This window comes from Corvus cornix, chromosome 12 (genome assembly GCF_000738735.6).
Source record: "Corvus cornix cornix isolate S_Up_H32 chromosome 12, ASM73873v5, whole genome shotgun sequence".
In the NCBI taxonomy this organism is placed as follows: domain Eukaryota; kingdom Metazoa; phylum Chordata; class Aves; order Passeriformes; family Corvidae; genus Corvus; species Corvus cornix.
The window spans coordinates 18,812,192-18,837,089 of NC_046342.1; the positions used below are offsets into that span (position 1 = coordinate 18,812,192).

At 43.4% G+C, this 24,898-nt stretch overlaps 1 protein-coding gene across 4 annotated transcripts in view; it reads left to right on the forward strand.

Moving 5' to 3' along the window:
- CNTN4 (contactin 4) overlaps window positions 1-24,898 on the forward strand; it is a 271,038-nt gene that overhangs the window by 34,965 nt on the left and 211,175 nt on the right. For 3 of the 4 annotated variants that reach the window (XM_039558958.1, XM_039558957.1, XM_010390269.4), the window contains one exon: window positions 694-738. In XM_039558958.1, the coding sequence (XP_039414892.1) occupies window positions 725-738 (14 nt within the window). In that variant the 5' untranslated portion in view covers window positions 694-724. Of the gene's footprint in view, window positions 1-690; window positions 739-24,898 lie in introns of those variants that run through there. The other variant, XM_010390268.4, reaches the window with a different exon arrangement.

Sequence of the window (24,898 nt, forward strand, 5' to 3'; positions counted from 1 at the left end):
AAATGTCAGGCTTCATTTTCTGCCTCTCTTATCTGGGATGTGTTGATAGTGCAAAAAAAAAAGCTTGTATTTCCTTATATTATATTATTTTTGCTGCATTTCTGGTGCTCGCTGAATTCTGGCTTCATAAACATCATCTCCATCTGCCATATGTTCCCTGCGTGCCCCATCCCCAGCTACCAAACATGTGAAGCTCTATGATTAAAGCATGTACTGAACAAGCTTCCCCATTTTTCCTATTTTTTAAAATGTTATTAGCATGTGGTTTAGGTTATTTAATGGGAAATGGCTCTGCTTCAGCCTTTTTTGTGGGGTTTAGGTTGGTTTGTTGCTGGCTGAGAGCTGCACTGAGTTATCAGTGAAAGTTCCAGCCTTTAGTGAAGTCGGAGGTGGAAAACACAAGGTTTGAGTAGTCCCAGGTGGAAAGGCTGAACCCCCAGGGTGTGGGGAATGGAGCATCAAAGCTGGTGGGGGTTTTGGAGAAGAGCCCTCATGGATGGGGGGAGCTGAGTCAAGCAGTGGAAAAGGATCTGAGCAGGTTACTGCTTTTGTCTCGTGGCACTTTGAAAATAGCAAATCAAAGTAATCCAAGGCGGCCTCTTTCTCTGCAAAACAAATTAACTACAACAAGAATTAATTTAGTATTGTAAAACATCAGTATAACCGACTTTGCATTTGAATTTCTCCTTTCAGGTATTGGAAATTTGACTGAAGTCTGCATATCATGCGCTGGAGAAGGTAACAATTCTTTCATCCTAATTCTGATGTGTTGGTGTTAATTTGAATGTCAGAATCTTCTTTGCACTGTTTGTGCTGTAAAGAATCTGCCCTGGAGTTTCTCTGTGCCCTGGCAGGGGGTTTCGATTTTTCCTTTTTAAAAGAATATATAAGTGTGCATTTAAGTTCTTAGGGGTGTATGTGTTGCATTTATGCAATTCTACAATGGAAGGCTTGTGGAAAATGTGGAACAGTTTGCCTACAGCTATTACTGTAAATGGAAAATAGTAATTTATATATATTTAGCAGGATATATGGAAGTTATAGAATGAATCTTTTATGAAAGGATATTGATATCTTGTTATCAGTAATGATTCAGGGGTTTTTTTCTGGTTAGGCTCTTATTGTTCTTTCAAGAGATTTTCAAAATTGGTGTTTAATTAATCATTGAATGATTGGCTCTGCAGTTGAATTAGTCAAAATACCTGTGTGGTTTCTGAAACTCAAATTTTCTTAATGGCCTCTCAGTTTGAATGTCAAAGGGAATCAATATTGTTAGTGGAGAGGTGGGTTTTGTTCTATAGAACCTGAAATTATCTTGAGGGGGTTTTTTCCAACGCGCTTTTAAGCATGAATTATGTTGTTTCCAAAGGAGAACAAGATGTTTTCAGAGCTTGCAGTTATTTGAAAAATAAGCCATGTCTCAGTTTCAGATGTTATTACTGTGTCTGTTCAGAGAGACTACAGATGGTTTCTGACAAAAATATTTAATTTCTTAATTCTTGGGAGTTTCTCCTTGGTCCTGGGTGGTGTTCACAATGAAAACTGAAGATGGAGATCAAGTAAATATTCTTATTCAGCCTGGCTCTTTTGGAATGTGCTATCTTGGTTGTGAGGTTTTCAAAGACAGCATGATAAATTCTGTGATAGATCACTTCCTAGTCTTTCTAGTGGTCTGAAAGGAAAAGCTTATTTCTTAATATAAAAGATAACTTTGAATAATGGACTCCTCATCCCTTTGGACAGTACTCCTAAATTAGCCTCAGAGCTCCTTCTCAGGTGAAATCTCATTTTCAGGTTCCCCACAGTAAAAAGGAGATGCTGATCCCCATTTCATGTGGGAAGTGTTTTCAATCTGCTGATGAAAAGTACTTCTGAAGAGTTAGGCAACCTTGATTAATTGAGCCTGAATAAGAAGTGCAGGATCAAATCTCAGGATATTATTTTTAGGCTGCAGCCTTGTGTTCTGCATTCCAAATCCTTAAATGCCAGTTTGATAGGAAGTGCGAAGGACTGGAGCAGACAGTTCTGTGCACGCTGGTAATGGCTTGCAAATGCTGACACCACCCCAGACAGGAGGGTGGAAATTGCTTTCTGTTTACAGAGCCACCTAAATATATTGGGTAAACACTCCTCATTAGTGGGGATGTGACTGGAATTTGGGTTAAATGCCTCCATTCTGGCATTGGGAGTGAAGGCGGATTTGAAATAAAAGCTGGTGTGGGGAAGCTCTTGGTGAATGTGAACTGTTCAAAGGTCAGCGATGCCCTGTGGGATGTTTAGGTCTGGGAATGGCACCACAAGGCAGAATTGGGCTCTTGGGGAGTGGGAACTGCCATGTCATCCAAGCTGCTGAGATGTCCTGAGCAGTGAACTCTGTGTGTCTAAAGTCTGCCCCTGCCCCAGTGGCAGCCAGCCTTGGGATCCAGCGTCGTGCTCTCAAAGAGCAAGCACAGCGCGTTTTTTAGGGGAGAGTGGTCACACACTCTGCTGTACTTGACAAAATGACACATTTCGGGACTGCAGATTCAGCTTTTATACATATTTCATCTCTGGGGGAGGACAGGAGTTTCTATCCCACGCTCCTCAGCAGCACGTGGGCCTTGCTGAGTCAAAGCCAGGCCCTCCCTGAGGAAGCCAAGTTTGGGCTTTTGCTTCTGGGCTTGTGACTCAAAACTGGCTGTGGTTGACCAAAGTGAGTCCAGAAGTGGGGATTTGAAAGGAAACATTTGTGCACTGTGGTGGTATAACTACAGAATTTTACTTGATTACCTGTCAAGCTAATTAAAACAGTGACAGGCCAACAGTCCTCTTCAAGTTTGTAGCATCTGGGCTTTGTATTCCACAACCAGGCTTGGAGTGTAATTTTAATTAGAATTATTACCAGCAGACAATGTACAGCTGTGCTGGAGAAATGTCCTAAAACTGAATGTGTTGGGTGAGAGCTCTGGAAAAGGAGATTCTGATGAAGAGAGTCTGAAAAGCAGCTGTTTTTAGGGCATGGTTTGACAAGATTGGGACGGGTTTTGTGCACTGGCAGCTTCCCCTTTGCCTGGTGTGTGACTGTGTCTGGCAGCTCTTGGCTGCTTGGCTCTGCCGCTCATTCCAGGTGGGAACAGGCTCAGCTGGAAGTGCTGGGGGTCAGTGTGTAAGAGGATTACTTGGATAGACACTTCACTGCCTCCAACATGGAATTTTTAGATCCCTCCTTCAAAGACAAGGGTTGTTTGTGATCTCCAGGCATCCTTCTGCTTCCCAGGGTCCCTGTCTTCCTTCCCTGGCTCCTCATTGTCAGATGTGGCTGCCACCATGTCCTCCTACTCTTTTCCTAATCCTCTGAAAATCGGCTGTGTCCTTTCTTCCCTTCTTTATTATCTCCCGCTTCCCTCCCAGCCTGATTCCCTTCTCCCGCTTTTCACCTTCTGTGCCTCTCTGCCACCCCTTCCCTTGGCCGCTTCCTTCTCCCCTTATCAGCTGGGTTCCTCGTGCCACCCAAAAAACCCCACAAATTAAAGCAGAATCAGTTGTTTTAAAGTAGTTTGATAACCTGAATCACCAAAACTGCCATTTTATGGTGGTTTAGGTTGTGTTTGTCAGAGGATGAGCTGTGAAGTTGGAGCTGAAAGACAACATCCTAATTTGCAGCAGAGTGAAATGGCAACTTTTTGGTAGAAGCTGGATTGTAATTAATTATTGCAGAGTCTGCGTTTTGCTCGAGATTTGGGGTATTTGGGTTTGGTTTTTTCCTAATTCTTTGAGTAATATTTAGGTTGGAGTCCTCATGCCTTGCCTTTTCACCTTAAGATCACAATGAATATTTGAACAAAACTTAGGATAAAGTTGTGTTCAGTCACAGGTGCCTGGCCACATCTTTTCCTTGCAAACAGATTTTGGAAGAACAGGAAATTACCAGGTAACAGCTCAAGGGATGTGCCTCATTCCAGCATTTAAGAGTATTTCCTTTCAGAATATGTGTGAGATGTGTTGTCTGTGTTCCCTGAGCAGGAATATGGGGCTGAAATGACCCCAAGGAATGTCTGGTGAGGCAGCAGGGCCGTTAATTCTGAAATCTGACACGAGGAATACTTTGGTACAAAGCAAGTCTGCCCTTCTGCACTTGTTTGATATTGTAAAAGAGATTATTGTGGCCTTACAAGAAGGTTAAGATGTCGTGAAGTTTAATATACTCTGGAAATAGTCCTGTTAAAGCCACTGCTGCTCGTGATTGATGAGGCAGGTTATGATGGGAGCTCTAAATCTTGTGTTTGTGTGTGCAAATTGCTATTTCCCAGCCTTTTCAAGGTTGCCAACTTTATCTTGTGGTACAGCCCATATTTAAGGATTTCATGTTGAATTAGCCTTTGATTAAGGGCAAAGGAGCTTTGATGATAAAATGCCGCTGCCAGTGGTTCTGTGGACCGGCTTGGAATAACTTATCAGTCACTCTCCATGACTGAGGACATGTTGTGGACATGAGGGTCACCCTTTGAGGATTAATTTTTCTGACACAAACAGCTCATGGCTGTTGGATGATTATGGTCAGAAGCAATTATGGTGTTTTTAAACTGTTCATTACTACAATAAAGAGTTCCTAGGCTGAGTTTTAAGCCTCTGCTTAAATAGCTGGGTCAAGATGTCCCAGCCTGGGTTCCAAGGTGTTATTGAATGATATGAGTTGCTGAGAGTTCTGGCACAGGTGGGTCCTGGCAGTTTGTTTTCCCTATTATTTTTTTTCCTGTTAATGGAATTTCTGCACCTTTTAGGTGAGTAACTCAAATAGCCAGCTGGCACTTCTGTGGAGTCCCCTGCAAATGGCAAACATCTATTTTCCAGGTATTCTGAAGAGCATTTCACACCTGGCTTAGGTTCCAGGTGTCACTGCCTGTTTCTGATCCTCTGGGCTCCAGGTTTCCATTTCTCTGTCTCCTTTTTTAATTCCTGCAACGCTGTCATCAGGTGAGCTGAGAGAGAGAATGGACCCAGTACGGTGTGAGGACTTCTCATGGCTGGAAAAGTGGTGGAGCCTGGAAGCCAAAGCGTGTCTGAGATAAATTCCTGTTTAATAAAAAAAGGGAGAGCCCCAAACACCAAAGCTATGGGTACCTGCTGTCACAAGCGCTGCTTGAAAGGAATGAGAAACTGTCTTATGGAGGGATTAGTGCAGTGAGGAATAAACTGCTGAATCACTGGCAGCAAGGAAGAAATAGAGAGTCGAGAGGCTCTGGAAAAAAATAAAATGGCTGCTGCAATTCAATTAAAATCACAGTAGGATTTGCTGTTGGAGATGGAACATCCGTCATCCCGGATCTTGTGGTGCCTGCTGCCTCAAGGGGTGCTTAAGTGAGTGTAGAGCTCCTGAAAAATGCCAGAGTGTCAGTGCTGCAGTAGGAGAGTCCCCATTTCCTCCCAGACAGATGTGTTTTCCCCTGCACACCTCGGAGTTTGGATTGCTGCTCACTCTTCAGGCATTGACACTTTTTCATAGATTATCTGAGACAAGAGTTGTACTTTATCCTACAGGCTGGAAGAGGAAGACCCTGTGGGAATGCTGCCTAGGCATTATTTTTTCCTTCAAATTATTTGGATTATTTCATAATTTTAGTTATTTAAGGATGTGCTTGTGAGGGGCTGAGGGGCTTGAACAGCCTCCACTTGTGTCATGAGTGATGTCCACGGTGCAAATCCAAAAAATCATCCCTAAAAGCAGCTCTGTCCTCAAGTGAAGGACACAGTCAGGTTGGAGATGGTGGGATTTTAGTCAGATTCAATGCCACCATTTTACTTGGCTTTCAGTGAGTGTTTCTTGCTGCAGGTGGGACGGGAGGAATGGCCATGCCTCTGACCATTACTGAAATGGCTTCTTTGCTATCAAATCTTGCATTAATTATTTGGAATGCCTTCAATGTGCCCTCAGCGATTTGAAATAGCATCAATTAACATTTAGGAAATTAATTTCTGACTCCTGGAATATTAAACATTTACTTTACAGATGGAAATGAGGTGTACTGACTGTGCATCTCTCGTGCCCCTTAACCCGTGTCCTCATAAGGCAAAAAATGCTAATTTGGCAAACATGGAGGTTTGTTTGGGTGCTGGAATTGTGGCACATGGAATTATTGCTGCCAGGTTTGATACTGCACCAGTGCCATTGAATTCTTTGCTCAGATTCAACGCCAGGTTGGATGGGGCTTGGAGCAGCTTGGAGCAGCCTGGGACAGTGGAAGGTGTCCCTGCCCATGGTGGGGTGGAACTGGATGAGATTTAAGGTCCTTTCCAATCCCAAACCATTCTGGGATTCTGTGATACTGAGAAATGTGGCTAAAAATTAGGTAATCCCAAACTAAAGCAATGTCTGGATGAAATACCTGATGCTGTCAGGCCCTCATGGTGCACTGTGGCACACTTTGATTTTACTCCTCCTTTTTAAAAGATCTGCTATCTCGAAATAAACAACTCAAACAGAAATGAAGGTTCTTCAGGAAATCTGTAATGAGGATTATTAATCTTTGCTTTGCAGATTAAAATATTCAGTCTAATCTTTGCTAGAACTGATTTTGTCACCCTTTTGATTATCAGTAAAAATATTATAGAAGTGATTCTGCAGAAAGGTGATGGAATGTGACTCGCTCAAGAAGTGTTTCCCTGCTCTGTCTTTATGTTGGTTTTAGGTGAAACTTTGCATCCCTTGCCTCTCTGGAAGTGTTTGGTACGTGGCTGCATTGCTTCAAAGGATCCATCTGCCAACTGAAGGAAGGAGAAATATTCCTTAGGGTCAATTTTGAAGTTTGGTTTTTCTTTGAATTTTGAGTCTTAATTTCCTAGGATCACAGTTATCCTTATTGAGAAGGAACAGAAGCTGGGTTTGGTTTGTTTAATTCATTCAAACTGATCATTGTTCCTGTTTGGACCGTTTTAAGAGCAACACCTTTACCTCCTTACTTGGAAATACATTTTTGCTTTGATTTCTCTTAATACTCTTTTAAAATGGTTAATCTTCACATACCCTGTTGCAAGTGCTGGTGGTTTTTGTTGAATTTGGAAGGGTGATGTAGTACAACTGCCCTGCTCAAAGTTTTCTAGTAAAATGTTATTTTAGTACTTACTGAGTGGCAGCTGTCCTCAATACACCATGCGGCATAAAGAAGGAATTGGAATGTGACTCACTTTTTGTCTCCAGTCTGTAATTCCTTCTGCTCTATTCTCACCACATCAGCTCCCTCGCCACTTCTAAATCCTTTAGGAGTTATCCCGTGAGTCTCGCGGCTGCTATTTTCATTCCTCTTCACACGAAACAACTCCTGGCCATCAGTTCTTTCCTGTGTCCCTCTTCCTATTGGATCTGTGCTTTCCTTTGTGCTCCTGACTCCTTGCCAGCTCTGAGCATGAGGAGTTGTGTGGTGCTTGTCCCTTCTGGAATCCATGTATTTCAAGAGTTTAACTGCCCGCTGTTGGAATTTCCAGAACGTGGAGCCATACAGGCAGTAAACTGCATTTCATGCACTGCTGAAGTTAATGGGGATTTGGATCAGCTTTGTGGTGCCCTATTTCAAAGTAGTTTAAAAATCTTTTATTTCCTCATTTTCCTCTTAATCTTCGCTCCTCTCATTCCACAAGAATTATCACAATTCTACTGTCTCACCTGCTTTGATACAGGAGATCTTATCTTCAGCCCAGTCCTTGAAGTCTTTTTTCTTCCACAGGAAGCAGACAGGGAAAAAAAAAACAAACCTGTTTTCATGCTGAACAGATGTGTCCTGATTTTCTTTTGTTTTTATTTAGGTTTTGCCACAGTTTGTTATCCTAGAATGAAAACACCTCATAAGAGGCTAATGATTGGAGCTACCTCTGGGGTTTTTTTCCCTTTAAAATGTCACTAGAGCATCTCTTTGACTTTTTCTTGGTGACTTCTTTGGCAGCACTGAAGCTGCAGTGGGTTGTGCTTTGTTACACTCCTGGAACTCGAGCCCCCACTATTGACAAACTCATATTGGTAATCCCTTTTGATACAGCTACAGGAATATATTGTTCATCATTTCTTTTTATGCATCAAGATCTTAAACTGTCTCATCTTCTGAATTCAAGCATTCCAAGTGCCTTGGGTGTTCTTGGGAGCACCTCACTCCAATGTCAGTAGATGGAAGATGAGGAAGATTGGTCAATGAGGGGGAAATTCTTCCCTGTGAGGATGGGGAGGCCCTGGCACAGAGGAACTGTGGCTGCCCCTGGATCCCTGGCAGTGCCCAAGGCCAGGCTGGACATTGGGGCTTGGAGCAGCCTGGGACAGTGGGAGGTGTCCCTGCCCATGGCACGGGTGGCACTGGATGGGCTTTAAAGTCCCTTCCAACCCAGACCTTTCTGCAGGTGTTGTAGAGATGCTGTTACCTGATTACATTTCACCTCCTGATCTTCAATTAATTGTTTTAGTCTGAACTCTATTTCAAACCAAGGTGTAAGTGGTTTATTTCAGAGGGTCTCTGCCCATATTTCTGTTCTGAGGTGTGAACCCGGGCTCTCTGCTGAGAGTCCCCAGCAGCCTGGGGTCATGAGGCAGCATCGCCAGCAACCTCAGCCAGGAGCTGTGCTGTTTCTGTCTGGGTAGAGAATTGCTCAGCTCTGGAAGTTGCTGTGGTTTGGAGCTGAGCTGTGGAGCTGGGCTCAGCCCCCTCCCCATGCTGTGCTCTGTGCCTGCAGTCCAAGCTCATCGTGTGTGGCCCTCAGACCCAGCGCGGGCTCGCTGGCTTTGGGCTTTGCACAGGGGATCTCCCCAGGAGCTCCTGTCATCTCTGCTGCATTTCCATGTCTCAGTCTTCAGTGCTTCCTGCAACCTGCTGCAAGTCACAGATTACACTGTCTTTGCTGGTTATGCTGGCTCTGGCCAGGGATCTGCACTTGTGGAGTTGGGTTTGCTATTTCTCTTCTGAGACCTTTCCCCCCACCAGCCACCCTGTGTTTACCACCTGCATTTTAGAGATACATGTCAAGTATTTTTATAACCCTTTATACTGCATTTTCAACTTGGTTAATTGCACTAAAGTTGGCTTTCTGCAGTAACACAAAGTGCTTGCAGTCTTTTTTGTTCTGTTCCAGCCCGTAGCAGGAGAAATCACCACTTTCCAGATGACTTTCATTTCCCTTCCTAAGCCATTTTTGTGTAATTCCGCATTCCGATGCGCTCTCGGCACTAAAGCTCTTTATGCTGTGGTGTATTTTTAACTAATGATGTGTCACTGTACCAGCTTGGATTTTCTTGTATCTATTCTGTAAACAACTAAAGTTCCTTTTGAGGGGGAGGAGGAGGAGAAGAAACGGTGCCAGAGAGTTACAAGTTGTGTTCGTCTTCATGCGAGCAAAAGAGATCAGACTGGCCTAGGACCAAATTAATTAAATGTTCCATTTAGTGGAAGATGTCAGCGGGGAATAGATAATTCTTCCCATCTGAAGTGCTTGGCTGGTGGAGAAGAACAGCTCTGTGTGAGCAAGAGGCCTCTGAATGTTACACAAATGTCAAAGCAGGAGGAAAAGTTCTCAGGCTGAGCCTTTGCTGGGGAATGTTATCTCCCAGCTGGGTTTTCAGCTCCCACTTTGCCATTAAGAGGGGCAGCAGTAGCAGAGTGCTTGGGAATTACAGGAGCCAGGAGGACCAGAGCATCAAAGGGTACTCAGAGGAGTTATTCCTGTTAGTGGATTGCATTGCCAGGTCCAGGAAGGATGGGAGAACACGTGGATTTAGAGGATAAATGGATAGAGTAGCAGTTATATTTATATTTCATGAACTGCTAATTTGGCTATACAATGAAGAGAGAAGGGTAAAGGCCCTGGGATTAAAGGGACTTGGCCAAAGTCAAACAATGGATTGCCATGAAGGTTTTTTTACTCTTAGCAAAGTGTGGGAGGAGGCTGCAGCGCTCTCTTTCTATAATTTTCTGTCATAATTGAGTATAGATGTAGTTTCTGAAACTTTATATACCCATAAAATCAGTTACCTGGAATATGTCTGTTAAACTGCAGTGCTGTCATCTCATGCGCTGCAGCAGGTAACTTTAATAACCATTTCCTGATGTAATACTGCCCTCTGCTTAAAGAACGCCAAACTTCATTGCAGAGCTGTACACTTAAACCAAAACATACCTGGGCAAAAATATGTCGTGGTTTTTTTCCAGGATTTTGCATCATTTTGGGTTGGAAGGGATTTGTGGGATGCAAAATGTGAGCCCTCATTGGATATTGCAGGTGCACTGTATTGCAGGTGGATCATTTTACCCATCTGGATTCTTATTAGAGCGGTAAAAATAATGTGATTTTTTTTTTTTGGTTATTCTGCTCTAAAATGTTTATATAATAATTTAAACTTTCTTATAAGAGTCTTGAATAGAGGTTGTTAGGAAAAAGAGTTAAACTAATTCAGATATCCATGAAAATCAAAATGGCTCATTTTGATTAATCTGCTTGAAAGAAATGCCTGCAAGGTGAAAAATGATTTGTTTGTCATGTGAAGTGACTTAGTGCACTTCATCCTGCCACTGTACATCAGGCATGGCTTTGCTCAGAGCCCCTGTAAGCATATTTCATGTGGGACAGCAGTATCTTAAATTACTCTTCTCACAGAGGATGCAGGGAAGCAGTTCCCCATTTCTCTTGATTTCTTTATCAGTTTCTGCTCCACTTCACAGACAAAAGCTGGTTTACACTGGTGTTGGTTATCCACACAGCATTGCTTTATGTCAATATTTTGGTTGAGATTTAACTGTGCAAACCTGAGCACAGTTAAACCTTCCCAGGATTTGACCAACTTGATGTGGTCCCTGGTGCCCTCCGTGATGCTCTCGGCACTAGGGCAGCCAAAATTTGACAAAATAAATACGTGGGAGATGCCTCAAGTAGGTTATAAATGCAGAGAGAGGGGTTGAGGCAGAATCACACAGCACACAGATGTCTGGCAGGGTTTCTGCTTCCCAACATGAGCGAGAAATATCAGAGGCACAAATGTCATCACCAGGTTTGGGGCTTTTTTCTCCCAGTTCACGTCAGTCTCAGCTCTCCTGATGGAGCCTCAACTTGTGAGCACTCGGGCATGTCTCAGCCTTAGCCAAGGAATGAAACCAGCTGGGCTGGGGGAGATTAAAATGTTAACAAGAGAATAATCACGCTATTGAGTCCCTGACAGCTGTCTGACACCAAGGTAGCACCTCCTGCCCACAGAGGGGAAGGGGCTGCTCAGGGCAGGAGGAGGGTGAGATCACAGAGCCTCCATCATGTGGGAGAGATTTAAATTGGATATTGGGCAGGAATTGTTCCCTGGGAGGGTGGGCAGGCCCTGGCACAGGGTGCTCAGAGCAGCTGTGGCTGTCCTTGGATCCCTGGAAGTGTCCAAGGCCAGGCTGGACGGGGCTTGGAGCAGCCTGGGACGGTGGAAGGTGTCCCTGCTGATTCAGAATTCCTTTTTAAAAGTCTGGAGTTGGTGACACAGAGTGACAGAGTTAAAGCTCGGTGTTCTATATAAATGTTGGATGTGGTATGTTCTGCTTTATTAGGGAAATCTGTTTGGCATTCTGCTACACAGGAACTAATTGGGTCCGAAGTGAGTGCATAAATTAGGGCTGCCTTATGCAGCACCACTAATTTATGCACATGGAGGTTTGAAAGTGTTCTAGGCATCTTGAGAAGAGTTGTGTGGTTTTGGTAAGTGAAAAAATGGCAAAATAACTAAAGAATGTACATTTATAGGAATCTGCTTCCCACAACATTCCATGCAATTGTACTATCAGTAAAACACTGAGGGATGTGTGAGGTATTTAAGGTCAAGAGTGTTCCATCTATCAGAGCTGACCAGATAATTCACAATTTGTAATTACTGGGCTAATTTAGCATGATTTCCTTATAATGGAGTGTGTGAGGATTAATATCTTGTATTTTCAAAAGGAATTGGTGAACATTTGTCTCCATAAAGATACAAAGGAAAGCAGTGAGACATGAAAAGGTGTAGGGATAAGTGTGATGTCCTGTCCTTTGGGATGTGGAAAGGATAATATGGAATTTGAGTGTGCCAAGCATATGAGGAGGATCCCTAATGGAGACTGGGTCCGAAAGGTTGTTCCTTTCTTTATTTCCATTTAAGTGATACAAACCAAGTAAGATGCAAAGACTGCCAGGTTTGCAGTCTCGGTGGGATTTATTTGGGGTGCCCCAACTCCTCAGCACAGCCATGTTTGACGAACTTTTTCTGCCTGGAAGCAGCGTTGTAGGTGGATTTGGAGCTTGCACACCAAGTTTCAGTCATAGCCTCCTAGGCATGCTGTTCTCCAGACTGATTCCAACTGGGGAATTAGTACTTCCATCATCTACGAGCACTCTTTTCTCCACGAAGATGGTTTAGGCTTACAGAGGTGTTCTCAATATATAATAATAGTGTGTCTAGAACATACCCTTTAATTAAAACAAAGGAGCTTGAGAGGAATGAAATAAATCCACCTCTAAAATGAGTAAGTGCTCACAAGGTTTCCATTTAATCAATAGCAGTGTCGGCAGTGATTGCGAAAACTTGAGCGCAGCGTTTTAATCAGGGATGTTTTTCCTGGCACGGGGGCGGAAAATACACTGATTAATTAATTTCTATTCCTGGAACGAGCCAGCCTCCCGGCAGAGCTAACCTGAGCAGCTTGGTGACAGGGCAGCATACACTGAAAATGTAAAAATGTAAGAGGTCCCCGAGTTGATGTCGTCAGAGCCGAGGCAGAACCCACGGCCGGGCCGGAGCTGATTAATGAGTCCAAAAGAACAAGTGGCAAAACTCGAGTGCTGGGAGAAGCTGGTGCTGCTTTTGATGTCGAGGGTTTATTGAACATTAGTTTTGCCTGGCTGGGAGCTATTTTTTGACTTTCTCGAGGGGTGGTTTTGGTGCTGGGGCTGTGTTAGACTAGAGAGCTCTGCTGGTTGATTTGCATGGCAGGCTGGCTCCGCAGCCCGTCCTTGCTCAGCACAGGATCCTGCTTTGCTGTGCCCATGGGATACAGCCTTGTCCACATGAGATGGGAAAGGTAACCAGCTTCCTTCTAGGAGCTATCGATGCACTAGTTGCATATAATTAGGGATGTTAACAAGGGCATTATTGTGCTAATTATTATGCCTAATTACAAGGGAAAAAAACCCAGAAAATTTCATGGCCACTTTCTGCTAGACAGAACTTAGGCGCTTTCCAGAGACTAAATACATTAATTAATCTACTGTGCTTGTTTAAATAGAAGAATGTACTAAAATATTTTCTGTTTCATGGGGTAAAAAAGGAGAAATAAGCTAAGTGACCTTTCTGGAGAAGCAACCTATTTAAATAAGTAAAACTAAATAAATATAATTACAGAAATGTTGTTTTTAGTGATCCACTTGATGAAATAGCCCAGCAAAAGCAGCTGTAGGAGAACAGGATATAAACTGGGATGTGGGGAAGAAGGATGAAGAGGAGACAGAAGTATTCTGTATTGGCTTTGGTGGCAAAACTGGCCAGTTGTGGAACTCTGGGGTGTAGAAGGGTGGGCTGGGAAGGACTCAGAACTCACTTGGAATATCCCATGGAGAGGTGGCCAATTCCAGGATGCCAGAGCTGAAAACACTTCAGCAGGAATTTGGATGAGGGGCATGATTCCTAAGGAGCATCCCCCCAAGGGTCTGTGTGGTGTTAAAACATGTTTGGAATCTGACCCCAATTTTTCACACCGCTTGAAATCCACGGGAGTGGATGGACTGACATGAAGTCCCACTGCTGAAGTACACATGTCTGAAAGCTCACTGGCTCCTAGAATCACCCTACAGCAGTTCAGTGCTTTATTGGAACCAGTAAAACCTGTGGTGACGTTCGGCGCCATCGCGTTACGCACCGAGGATTTTGGGTGGTGCGCAAACGCAGGCGGCCGTGGTTTTCAGAATGCTTTTATTGGACAGCTGCAATTTGTCCTTCGTTCATTAAAACCCAGGGATGGATGTTGTGATCCACTGAGAGTGACAGGACCTGTGAAGAACTTCCAGCATGGGATCTGGTTATTGCAAACTGTAACTCAGCTTCCCTTTATTGCCTCTCTGGATGTCAGAGAGTTCACGACTTTATCATGCTGTGAATCAAGGCAGATTTTAAGAGGACAAGAACTCCTTAATTTCTTTTTCTCCGAGTTTATTTGCACAAGAGGGTGAGAATTCCAGCCTGTCTGTGCTATTTGAAGGAGTTAGAACAATTGGATCATTTATTTGATGGGAGCTTTGAGCAGTGTCATTGAAGTAAGAACAATTTGTACTTCAGAGAGCTACTTTGGGTAGAACTTCACCCATTTCCACCCTTTTCAGCCCAGCCACAATTGCTGTTTTCCAGGAGATCAGTGCTGTGTATTGCAGGGAAATCATCGAGTCAAGAAGATCTTGTGCACCAACCACCTCCAAAGCTGAGCACTCCAATCAGTTCACTCAAATATTCATTAGGAGAGCAAACCCCTGCTGATTGTAATGAGAATTTTGTCTGCAGAAAGCTTTTGTGACTCGGGTCTCGAGTGGTGCTTTAGACTTCTTAAGAGTCTTTCAGAATCTTGGCTTTAAGATAATCTTTCCTAAAAATAATACAAATTGCTCTAAAAACCTCATTCCAAATTGGTGGTACTTTTCCAGCAGGTTAAATGGACTTTGGACTGAGACAGGAAACTTTATTTTCTAAGGGTTTTTTTAGAATAAATATATTTTTGTGTGCTTGCAGCTGTGCAGCATAAGCAGTCTTTGAATCATGGAGGGTTAATTAGAATAGCCATGTTCTAAATTAATTGGTTCATCTAAAAATTTACCCCTTTTCCTGAAAGCCATTCCAAAAAAGTAGAGTTTGCAGAACATTTAATTCAGTCTGGAGGCAAAACACTGCACAGAGGAAGGGAGGCTGCAGTGAGCACTTTCTTGTTTGACTGTCTGAGAAAAGCTGTCACTTAAAAGGCCCAGAAGCTGCCAAGAAAAGTTTGTGGGATCTCCAGTCTCACTTTTTTCCATCAAAAAGGGCTTTGAATAAACCTTAACTTTTTCTGACAGTGAAATTTCCTGGGAGTTTTTCTGCAGTGAATCTCCCCTGCCCTGCTGTCTTCAGTAAAGCAGCACATTCCCCAAGGGATGGGTGAGCACCCGGGGAAAAGACCAAAGGCTAATGATGCACATTATAATTAAAGCTAATTAGGGAGTGGGAATGCAGATGGAGGAAAGAAAGGAAGCTAAAAGCTTGGGGTTAGCTCAAAATCCCAACAAAGTCAAAGGTCTCGGAGGGGCAGGAGTGTCCCCTGGGGCTTCCACCCCCACATCTCTGTGGCACTGGGGGAAATGTTTCTACAAATAATAATAATTAAAATAATTGTGCTGGTTTTGACAGAAAGTGTGGGCATGGTGGTCATTTTCCATCACAGCACTCTCCCTTTTAGCTTGGCAAAGGGACACCTGGTGCTGCCAGGATGTTCTGTTTCTGCCAAGGTTTCTGAAGGAAGTGGAGGTTCTCAGTCCTGAACAGAACTAATAAAATTTCTGGAATAATAAAATCCTTGCATATGATGAGATGAGTTTTACCTACTGGGAATAGTGTTGGGCTCTCCAGGACTGGGTATTTCCCCTGACTGATGATGTGGGCCTGTGTTCATGGACTGGAGCCTTGCTGAAAGAAGCAAAATTTCCAACTGGCCTCGTTTTAATATTTGGTTTGCAAGCTAAAATAGGGCATTTTGAGTTTTATTTTGGCTTTGGAAAGCTCAGTGACTACTAAAACTTGTGGCATTAAGGGCCTGAAATGCTTCTTTGCTAATGTCTTTTAAGACTAATGCCTGGAAATGTCTGTAAATCCCTGATAAATTTTAAGGGAAATGAAGGTATTTTAGAAAAAAAAAATAAAGGAAAGCAGTGTCCTTTACTTATGTAACTCAGAAGTGTCAATTAAAAAATGGCAGCTTCTGGAATGAGAACGACATTGCCAAGAATTTTTATAACTTACTGTATTAGTGAGGGCTCAGAAAGCATTTGTCTAAAAAAGATGAGCTGTATGTGAAAGCTTTCTGGCAAACGTGAGGCTTTTACATTATATTAAATACCTCTTAGAAGGGATGAGTGCCTCGAAATGTTTGTCCTCTTGGTGCTTAAAAGGCTCAGTATGTCCCATAAGTTGCTGTGTTTTATGTTATTTATGTATGTGCATCCCTCTCTCTGCTTTTCCTGAAATTGTGTCTATTTGTGTCCATAAATCTCTGCTGCACTTGTGCTCTAATGAACGAAAAACTTCATGCAGTGCTCCATGAGTTGGAAAATCCTCTTTTTGGTGAATTGTCTTAGCAACTGCTTCATGTGGGTTTTGTTTCTTTATTAGTTACAGAAATGCATTTGAAATGGCTTGAAAATAAAATATTAATCCGTTTTCTTTTAAACCTGTAGCCCTCCAGTCTGGTGCAGCCCAGCGTTCATTAAAAATAATTTGGATATAAATGGGATTGTACCAGAATTCAGCTCAGAGCACTAATTACAAGTAAAAGCTTTGGTTACACTCAGTATTGGAGCAGTTGTTAAGAACAGACCAGTGTCAATCACCAGCATTAGCAGGGATATTATTATTAAAGCACATTAAAGTTTATTTCAAGGAAGTTCTGGCTCGGGGTAAGACCCAGATCTGGAAACAGCAGTAAAAAGGCTGAACTTGAATTATTCAGAAGGAAGAGCAGGGAAAAAGACCTTAAGGTTTGACAGGACTTTTTCAGGGGGGTTGGTTAAAAATGGGGCAAAAGGGACAAAACTTTCTTGGGAGGAGTCTGGGTTGGTAGGTTTTTTCCTATATATATTTTTGTGTGTGTATTTTATATTTTTAGATTATTTTTTCCTCTGTATATTTAGAATTTTGCTTCAATAGCAGAGAATATTTGTCATCCAGCATGTTAAGAGGTGAGGAAAAGAAATAATGCAGGTTTTTGTGTGTGCATGTGCACACAGACCCAACACTGCACCATCCAAAGCAGTTTATTGACACAGCTGCAAAAAGCCAATAAATAGTTTAAATTTTGTGCCTATTTAGCAAAAAATCTGAGTCACTCGCTGGAAATACTTCATAAAAATGTGGAAATAGAGGCTGTCACTCCCATCAGTGCTTCCAGACTTGTTCCAGCATGCCTTAATATGCATTTTTCTTATTCAAAGTTATTTTCTTGAATTCAAAACAGAGCCTCTTTCCCCTATTTATCACCATTCTAGCCCAGGCAAATCTTCATCCTGAACTTTGGTACTTATGGTCTTTATTTTGGCGAGTAGCAGGGTGGCATTCCCAAAAGAATCCGCTGCAAAGGATCTTTGGGGGAGCCTTTATTCTTTCATCCTGGTGGATAAAAGTTCACAGTGGAGATAATGCTGAGCCTGAACTCTGTATTCAGTGTTGTATTTTCACAGGGAAATAAAGTCTGTGTTAATAAGCACTAATTACCCCTCTGACAGGCAGCAAACCCCAAATCTGTATCCATTTAGGATGCCAGGCTTTCTGTAAGCTATTTTTCTGAATAATCTGTTTTGTGCATTTATTAACCTATAAATACATTTTTATAAATCTCGATGACATTTGGGTATTTTATTAACCACAATAAATGCCAGGGAAAATTGAATTAAGAAAGCTTGTAATGTGCTTTACTACCACTTTTCAAATTTTGCTGAGCTGTAAATGGTCCTGCTTTATATCAAGGAGAAATCTGTTTGAGGGCTGCAGGAATAATTCTTTTTCTTTCTTGCCAGAGGCCCTGACCTTTAGGTTGATGGGTGGTTTTTAACAGCTTCACCTCTGTCTTATTCTCTCTGATTCTGGAATAATTTGATTATCTGCCTCGAGCCTTTAGGTGATGGTACAAAGTATCTTGTAGAGCTTGGAGGGTGTCGGGCAAAGCTGGACCCACCATGATACCACAAACACTTGCAAAACACAAGTTTTTCCTTGTATCTGTCCTGTTCTTTCAGTCACAATCTCGAAACAGGTACTAATTGTCCCCAAAATGGGGGATGGAAACAGTATCTGATCCCAAAAGTTGAGTTTTGTCCAGGTGAGAACCTTCCTTTTCATTTGCAGAATCAAGTTCATACTTTGGGGACTTTGCAGTGGACGCACCAACCCCAATTTTTCTGGGTGAAGTTCTTCTCCTTTGCTCTGTGCTTGCTGAAGATGCTGCTCTGGAATTCATCCTTTCTTATTTATGCTCCTTGTTTTACATCCCCTGCCCAACTCTGAGCTTGTACTGTTTGTTTACATGACCCCCCTGCTCTTGGCTGCTAGGGATGATGTTCCCTTCCTTAAGTGTATGGTTTTTTCCCCAAATATTTGTACATGAGAAAGGCAAAGCTGGACTTACCATGGTGTGGCTTTTCTTGTGACCCCAATTAATTTTTTTCTCAGTTAACGAAGTACAATAACCTCATTATTTTAGAAAGCCACTTCATTTTTACGGTAGCTAATCCAGTGCTTGAGTTGAAGTTAGAATTGGTGGAGCATCTTTGGGTGTGAAGATACTGATTTAACTAATTCTGGATTAACTTTTGGTTCCATGATCACTCCTTGGGTTTAATTACATGGTTAAACCGCTTTTTTCCTCTGGGTTGGGCTGGTGGAGTTGATGAGCTCTGTGAGGCTGAGAGCAGAATCTTAATTGTGTGTTCTTAAAGCTGTTCCCCAGTGGTTCAGGGGTGGTTTTCTGGTGTTCCTGATGGTTCCAGGTGCAGCTGGAGGGTGCTCAGGTTCTGGGTACCACTGAGGGACCAGATCAGCTTGACAGGAAGAGGAATAAAGAGTGTTCAGGTGAATTCATGATGTGGGACCCAAAATGTGGAGTGGTAAGCACTTTAAGAGATTATTAGTGAAAAATCCACTTTTTTTTTTTTTTTTGCCCAGATCCCAGGGCACAACAGGAACCTCAGCAGTGACTGGGGCACCACTGATGCCTTAGGTTTTAACTTGTATATTTTTCAAACCCTGCACTGCCTGCTGTGTCACTCTGAAGTTTCCTGTGGCCTGTTAGCTGCTGTTCTCTCCTGCTGGTCAGGCATAACAAACCTCTCTAGGTTTCCACATCAGGGACACCAGGCCCAAAATGTGTAAACTGCAAAGCCTCTGGAGGGGGGGGCAAACTTGGGGTAACTACATCATGAACGGAGGTTATAACTGGACAATTAACCCTGATATGCAAATGAACCAAACTTATAAAAGGGTGAAGAACCTGTGACCCAGGGTCCCTCTTGGGTGTACCTTTGAAGGCCCTTCAAATCGATACCTACCTTTATTCCCTTATAGTCTCTGTTTATAGGTGGCCACCTCAGGCAACACCACAAGCAGCAGCTCCATTGCTGTAACCAGAACAGCTCCATTGAGCTAAAAGTATTCATAAATACAAACTGCAGGCAATTAAGCAGGCAGGAGGATGGCAGAGGCAAGGGCTCGGAATAAAAATATCTGTCTTCATTTATTTATGTATTTATCTTCGCCTCTGATGTACAGAAAGGCCACACCATTTGTCTGTATTGACTTAAAGGTCTCATCTGAGGAGGCACTGACCACCTTATTCACTTATAAATCCTTCCTTTTCTGTAATTTCCCATGGATGGGAGAGAAATAATGCATTTAGCAGCAGGATCAGTGGCACTGAACATCCTGGGAGAGGGAGGTGTTCAAGGCTCCACTGGATTGTTTAGCTCTTTGGGAATAGTGCAAATGGAGTTTATTTGCATTAAATATTTCCCCTGCTATTTATTGAGCTGCAAGGTGTGACGAGGGATGGAAATAACTTCTTGCTTTTTATTACAGCAGAACTTAACTCTTGCAGGGGTGGCCCTGGCAAGTGGGGAAATACAAGATGGTGAAGCCAAGGCATGATTTGACCCACGAAATGTCTGGGGACATTTTGATGTGCATGCAGAGAAACCTGCTGGAGAGGGGTTGGATTTGGAGATCAGCTTGGAATAAAGGCCTGCCTTAGAATGCCCAGAGCTCTAAATAGTGGTGCCTTTCTCTAGGGAATCTTCCTCACTTTTTAGAACATTTGCATGGAAAAACAGAAAATGCAAAGTCCCCTCCAAGCCATTCCATAAAGGCACTGCAGCTACAGGCCACTTTTAGGACTCTTTTGCTTGTTTGAAGAACCTGGGTTATTTTCTTAAAGATCTGAACAATGAGGGATGACAGCAAACAGCCTGGGTGTGTTTTCTGTGTGGTTTATTTCTGGGTGAGGAGGCGGCTGGCTGGAGACAGACACATCTGTCATCTTGGTTCTGGTGAGCACACATGAACTTCTTAGCCTAAAACGTGGTTTATCTTGTCTTATTTTATGAGTCTTCTCAGAAGTGTTGTAGGTGTGAGGAGCTTATTTTGGTTTAAGCACTTCTGCTCCTCCACAGAGCAGTTCAGCAAAGAAATCACCTTCGTTCCTGGCAGAACGTGGCACGTCCATCATTCAGTATTGCTGTGAGTAATGTCCTCTATGATTTAAAATGCTTTTATGGGCACATTCATCTCCAGGAAAGAGCAGCCATTGACCACTTGCATACTGCATTGCCCCAGAAACCCAACAACAGCTGAATGTTCTCGTCAGACTCTGTTTTATTGTTTTATTTTTTTTTTAGAGAAATGACTGGCAGGACCTCCCCAGCATTTCCCATTCCTTTTGTCTTTCTCCTGCTTCTGGTGTTGGTAACACTCACCAGCCTCACTTTGCTGAGCAGCAGCATCTCTTCAGAGCATTTTCATGTTCCAGGATTTATTCAAAGGGAAAATAGAGCAGAGACAGAAGTTTGCTTTGTGGATGCACATGCTAGTCTTGAAATGAGATTGCTCTGGGGATTTTGAAAGGGTCCTTTTGGCTCTGAACCAGACACCCCTTGTGGGAGGAATCCTAGCACCTACTTTGGATGGAGCCATGCTGGAGGGAATTCCTCTAAATGCTGCTGCAGGCCAGTGTTCAGCACCATGGTATTTTCAATAGAAGATTTAAAGGGCTTAAGGAAAAAAAAATCAGCTCCAATTGAAGGTCAGAGCAACTGAAATGGAAGTACTTTGAGTGTGATAATCTCTGCTGGTATTTTATGAACTGTAGCTTTGTATCCCCGGGTCAGTGTTTTCTATCATTGATCACTGTAATCCAAAATCATTTCCCTTCTGTAAAATGTGATGCCTGTCTGGACTGGCTGCTCCTGGGAGAGAGACCAGAGCAGGGATGCAGGAGCACCCCCACTCCTCTGTCGCTGTTGTCCACAGGGATGGTGCAAAGAACGACACAGAATCCAAGTCCAGGATAAAATGGGATAATTTAATTAATTACAGAATCCTTTATACAGCTTTGTTCTCAAGAGTGGCACAACATCATTGGGTGCTTGACCATCCACCTCCCAGAGTGATTGGCTGAACGGTGTAACATCCATTTCCAAATATTTTCTTCAGTGTACCATAACAAGAGTGTGCATAACAAGTTTGCACCTGTGAGAGAAAGTCTTGGTTTACAGAAACCTCTTCACTGTTTTCAGCTAGCTTGTGTGAGGAAGGAGACTCTCACAAGCAGCTGTAAAAAGTTGGGGAAATTTCTCTGCCAGCTCTTTTAGCATCTACCCCCCTCTTTGAGGGCAGAGATCCCTCCCTACCTGTGCCCAGGTGTCCACACTGCACTGTCCCCCTGTGCACACCAGCTGAGCTCATGAAATACTTCAGCTCCCATCAGATACTTGTAAGACTTAAAAACAAAAATGCTTCTGGGCTAATCCAAAACACTTTGGTTGGAAATAATTGCTTTTCTGGTAGTTTTTGTAACGTTCATCACGCTCTTATTCTATCTTCTTTCTTACTCCCCCGGCCTATAATTATGTTTTGAAACAGAAAATTTGTACCAAGACGAGCACAAGTGTACAGCTGTTCCTTTAGTCCTGAAATCTATGGAACACCATTTATTGAGCTGCACCCTCATTAGCAGCGCTGCTGGCGTGAGTGCTGGGCCCAGTGCAGACTGGTTCGGCTTCCATTTCATTGGTTTGTTTGGAGCACTGAAAGCAGCAGGAAATGGTGCCAGATTCCAGCAGCCACTTAAGGTTTGCAGAAATTATTGACTGAAGCACACGAGATCTGTGAATGTTTACAGCTGACTTTGCTTGATTTCGCATACGTGCGGTCCCTATATCCCTCTTTGTAAATTACTTGGCGGGTAATGAGTTGCCCAGAGAAGCTCTGGCTGCTCTGGAAGTGTCCCAAGCCAGGTTGGATGGGGCTTGGAGCAACGTGGGAATAGCAGAAGGTGTCCCTGCCCATGGCAGGGGGTGGGATGGGATGAGCTTTAAGGTCCCTCCCAACCCAAACCATTCTGTGATTATAAGATAACAAACTGGAAATAAGGTGGTTGCAGGTTGAGCTGAAAATATCACCAAAAATGTTGCATAATTGCTACCACCACCCAAAGGGCTCCATAAAACCCATCCAGACACCATGGCAGATGCTGAACTGCCTCCCTGCCCTTGGTGGCACTGTGACCATGGCAGGTGACCTCTTCTGGCAGAGGGTTTGCAGTGAAGGGCTGCACAACAGTGACGTGGGGAGAGCTGAAGATGGGAGAAGAGTTTTCAGAGTGAAACCAAGAAGCAGCCTTGCTTCTAACAACACCAAAGTCTGGAATTCATGGAAGCCAGGAATTTCTCCTACCTTCCCTTCTGTTCCCTCTTGCAGCTTGAAGGAGACACAAGCAGTGCTTGAAGCCAGAGATAACCAAGGGTTTTGTTAATTATAAGTTGTCTGTTTTGATTTGAAACACTCTTGCCTTTCTCATCTAAAATCAGCTGCTTAATATTACTTTTAGTATTCAGTTTGTAGTGACCAGGGTGCTGTATCTAATGCATAATTGAAGTATTTGAACATTCTACAGGTTGCTGAGCCCTTGTGATGTGCTAATTAACTACCAAATGCTGTTCTGCTTCCTCACCTGGCCAGCTGCCCCTTATTCACAATGCAGAAATGAATCTTTTCTTTACGATTAAGAAATCTCATTAGTCAGGAAAATAATCTGAAAAATCCTGGCAAAAGAGAGAACCTTGAGAGTCAGTTGTTGGATTAATGTTTGTGATTCAGTTTGGAGTTGGGATCCTGTCACACACTGAGCAGCTGGGGATGCACTGTGGGGATGGGGAGGGCTGAGCTCAAGAGGAGTTGCACTGCTGGCTTGGATGGTTGAAATATGGATGGTTCCTCCTCTGTCTGCTGCCTTGGAAAAGCCACCTAAATGCCAAATCCCTGAGGGATTTGGAGCAGCTCTTCCCTCAAAAGATGCTGTGGTTTGGCATTTACTTTGCTGATGAAGGACCGGAGTCCCCCCGGAAGTCTCTGAGTCACCAGGACTTGGGCTCGGTTTGAAGCTGTAGAAATGCAGATGGTTCATTAGAATTCCCCATTTTCCCGGTGGTTGGAATAGCTGTGCTGCCTGGCCAGGCTTGTGGAACGGCTCTGGAGCAGGGCTCATCCCACCCATCTCCAGAGGACATCAGAGCTTTCTCCACTTGCCTCTGTCAGAGCTCCCAAAAATTACTCGTTTATTTACTGCCTTTTTCTGAAGAAATGATGAAATCACACCTATTGGCAGATTTCACAGGAATGGAGCCTGCAAATGGTTTATTACAAGTTTTATCCCAATGGCTAAAATATGAGCTGTTAAAAAACCCCGTTTTATGTTATCTTTAGTGTAATGCAGGCTGAAGTTGGAAAACTCAAGGGAGAGAGGCTATTTACAAAGGCATGTAGTGGCAGGAGAAGTGGGGACAGCCTCAAACTGACAGAATAGGTTTCAGTGGGATATTGGGAAGGAATTGTTCCCTGGGAGGGTGGGCAGGCCCTGGCACAGGGTGCCCAGAGCAGCTGGGGCTGCCCCTGGATCCCTGGCAGTGTCCAAGGCCAGGCTGGACACTGGGGCTTGGAGCAGCCTGGGACAGTGGGAGGTGTCCCTGCCCATGGCAGGGGTGGCACTGGATGGGCTTTGAGGTCCCTTCCAACCCAAACCAGTCTGGCATTCTGTGGTCTCCCATTCTGGGATTCTGGATGCCTGGTGTGTGTGGTATGACCAGGCATTTGTTTTTTCATAAACAGATCATAAAACCCCTTTATCTTTCCATCTCTTACCTCCCCACCAGAGCACACGTGGCCTCTGAAGCAGTGGTGGGGCGCATTCTGCTGAGCCTGGAAGAATTCTGTGACGAGTTTAAAATGTTTGAGACATCAATTTGTCCTTTTAATGAAGGCAGAGCAAGATAAATAAGGCATGTATGCAGATGTCACTGGCACTTAGGCATGTGCATGTCAGCATTGATAAAGCACTAAACTTCAGGGCCAGGGCCAGATTAGCGCCTGTCTCGTCAGTGGAGCGAGGGCGCTCATTTAGCACAGCACCATCAATTTTTGTTAGGGCCAGATATTTTTTCTTTTTACCTTCTTGAAGCTGGTTGGGCTGGAGAATTCATCAAAATGGAACTGCGCACAGCCCAAAGAAATTCAAGGCGTGTGTTTGTTCTGTGTGTGGCACTTGTACTTCGGATGAGGAGACAGGAGGGTAATGTGAGCTGTGCAGGAATGCTTTCAGCTGAGGGGAAAATGGCTTTTTTTGCTTTTTTTTTTTTAAGTGCATTATAATGAAATGGACTCTTGTTGCATTTGATCACAAAAGCGCTTCTTAACATGATACTCAGGAACATCATTTTCTCCTCTTGGGCAGCCATAGTTCACAGTTGCTTTGGCAGCTACATTCTATTTAATCTGTCAATTTTTCTCACATAGTGTAGCTGCTGTGAGAGAAATTGGAGCTGTTATAGTCTGTGCTTTGATACAGTCTGGGAAACGCAAGGTGGGAGACAGCAAACCAAACACAGCACGCCAGTAATT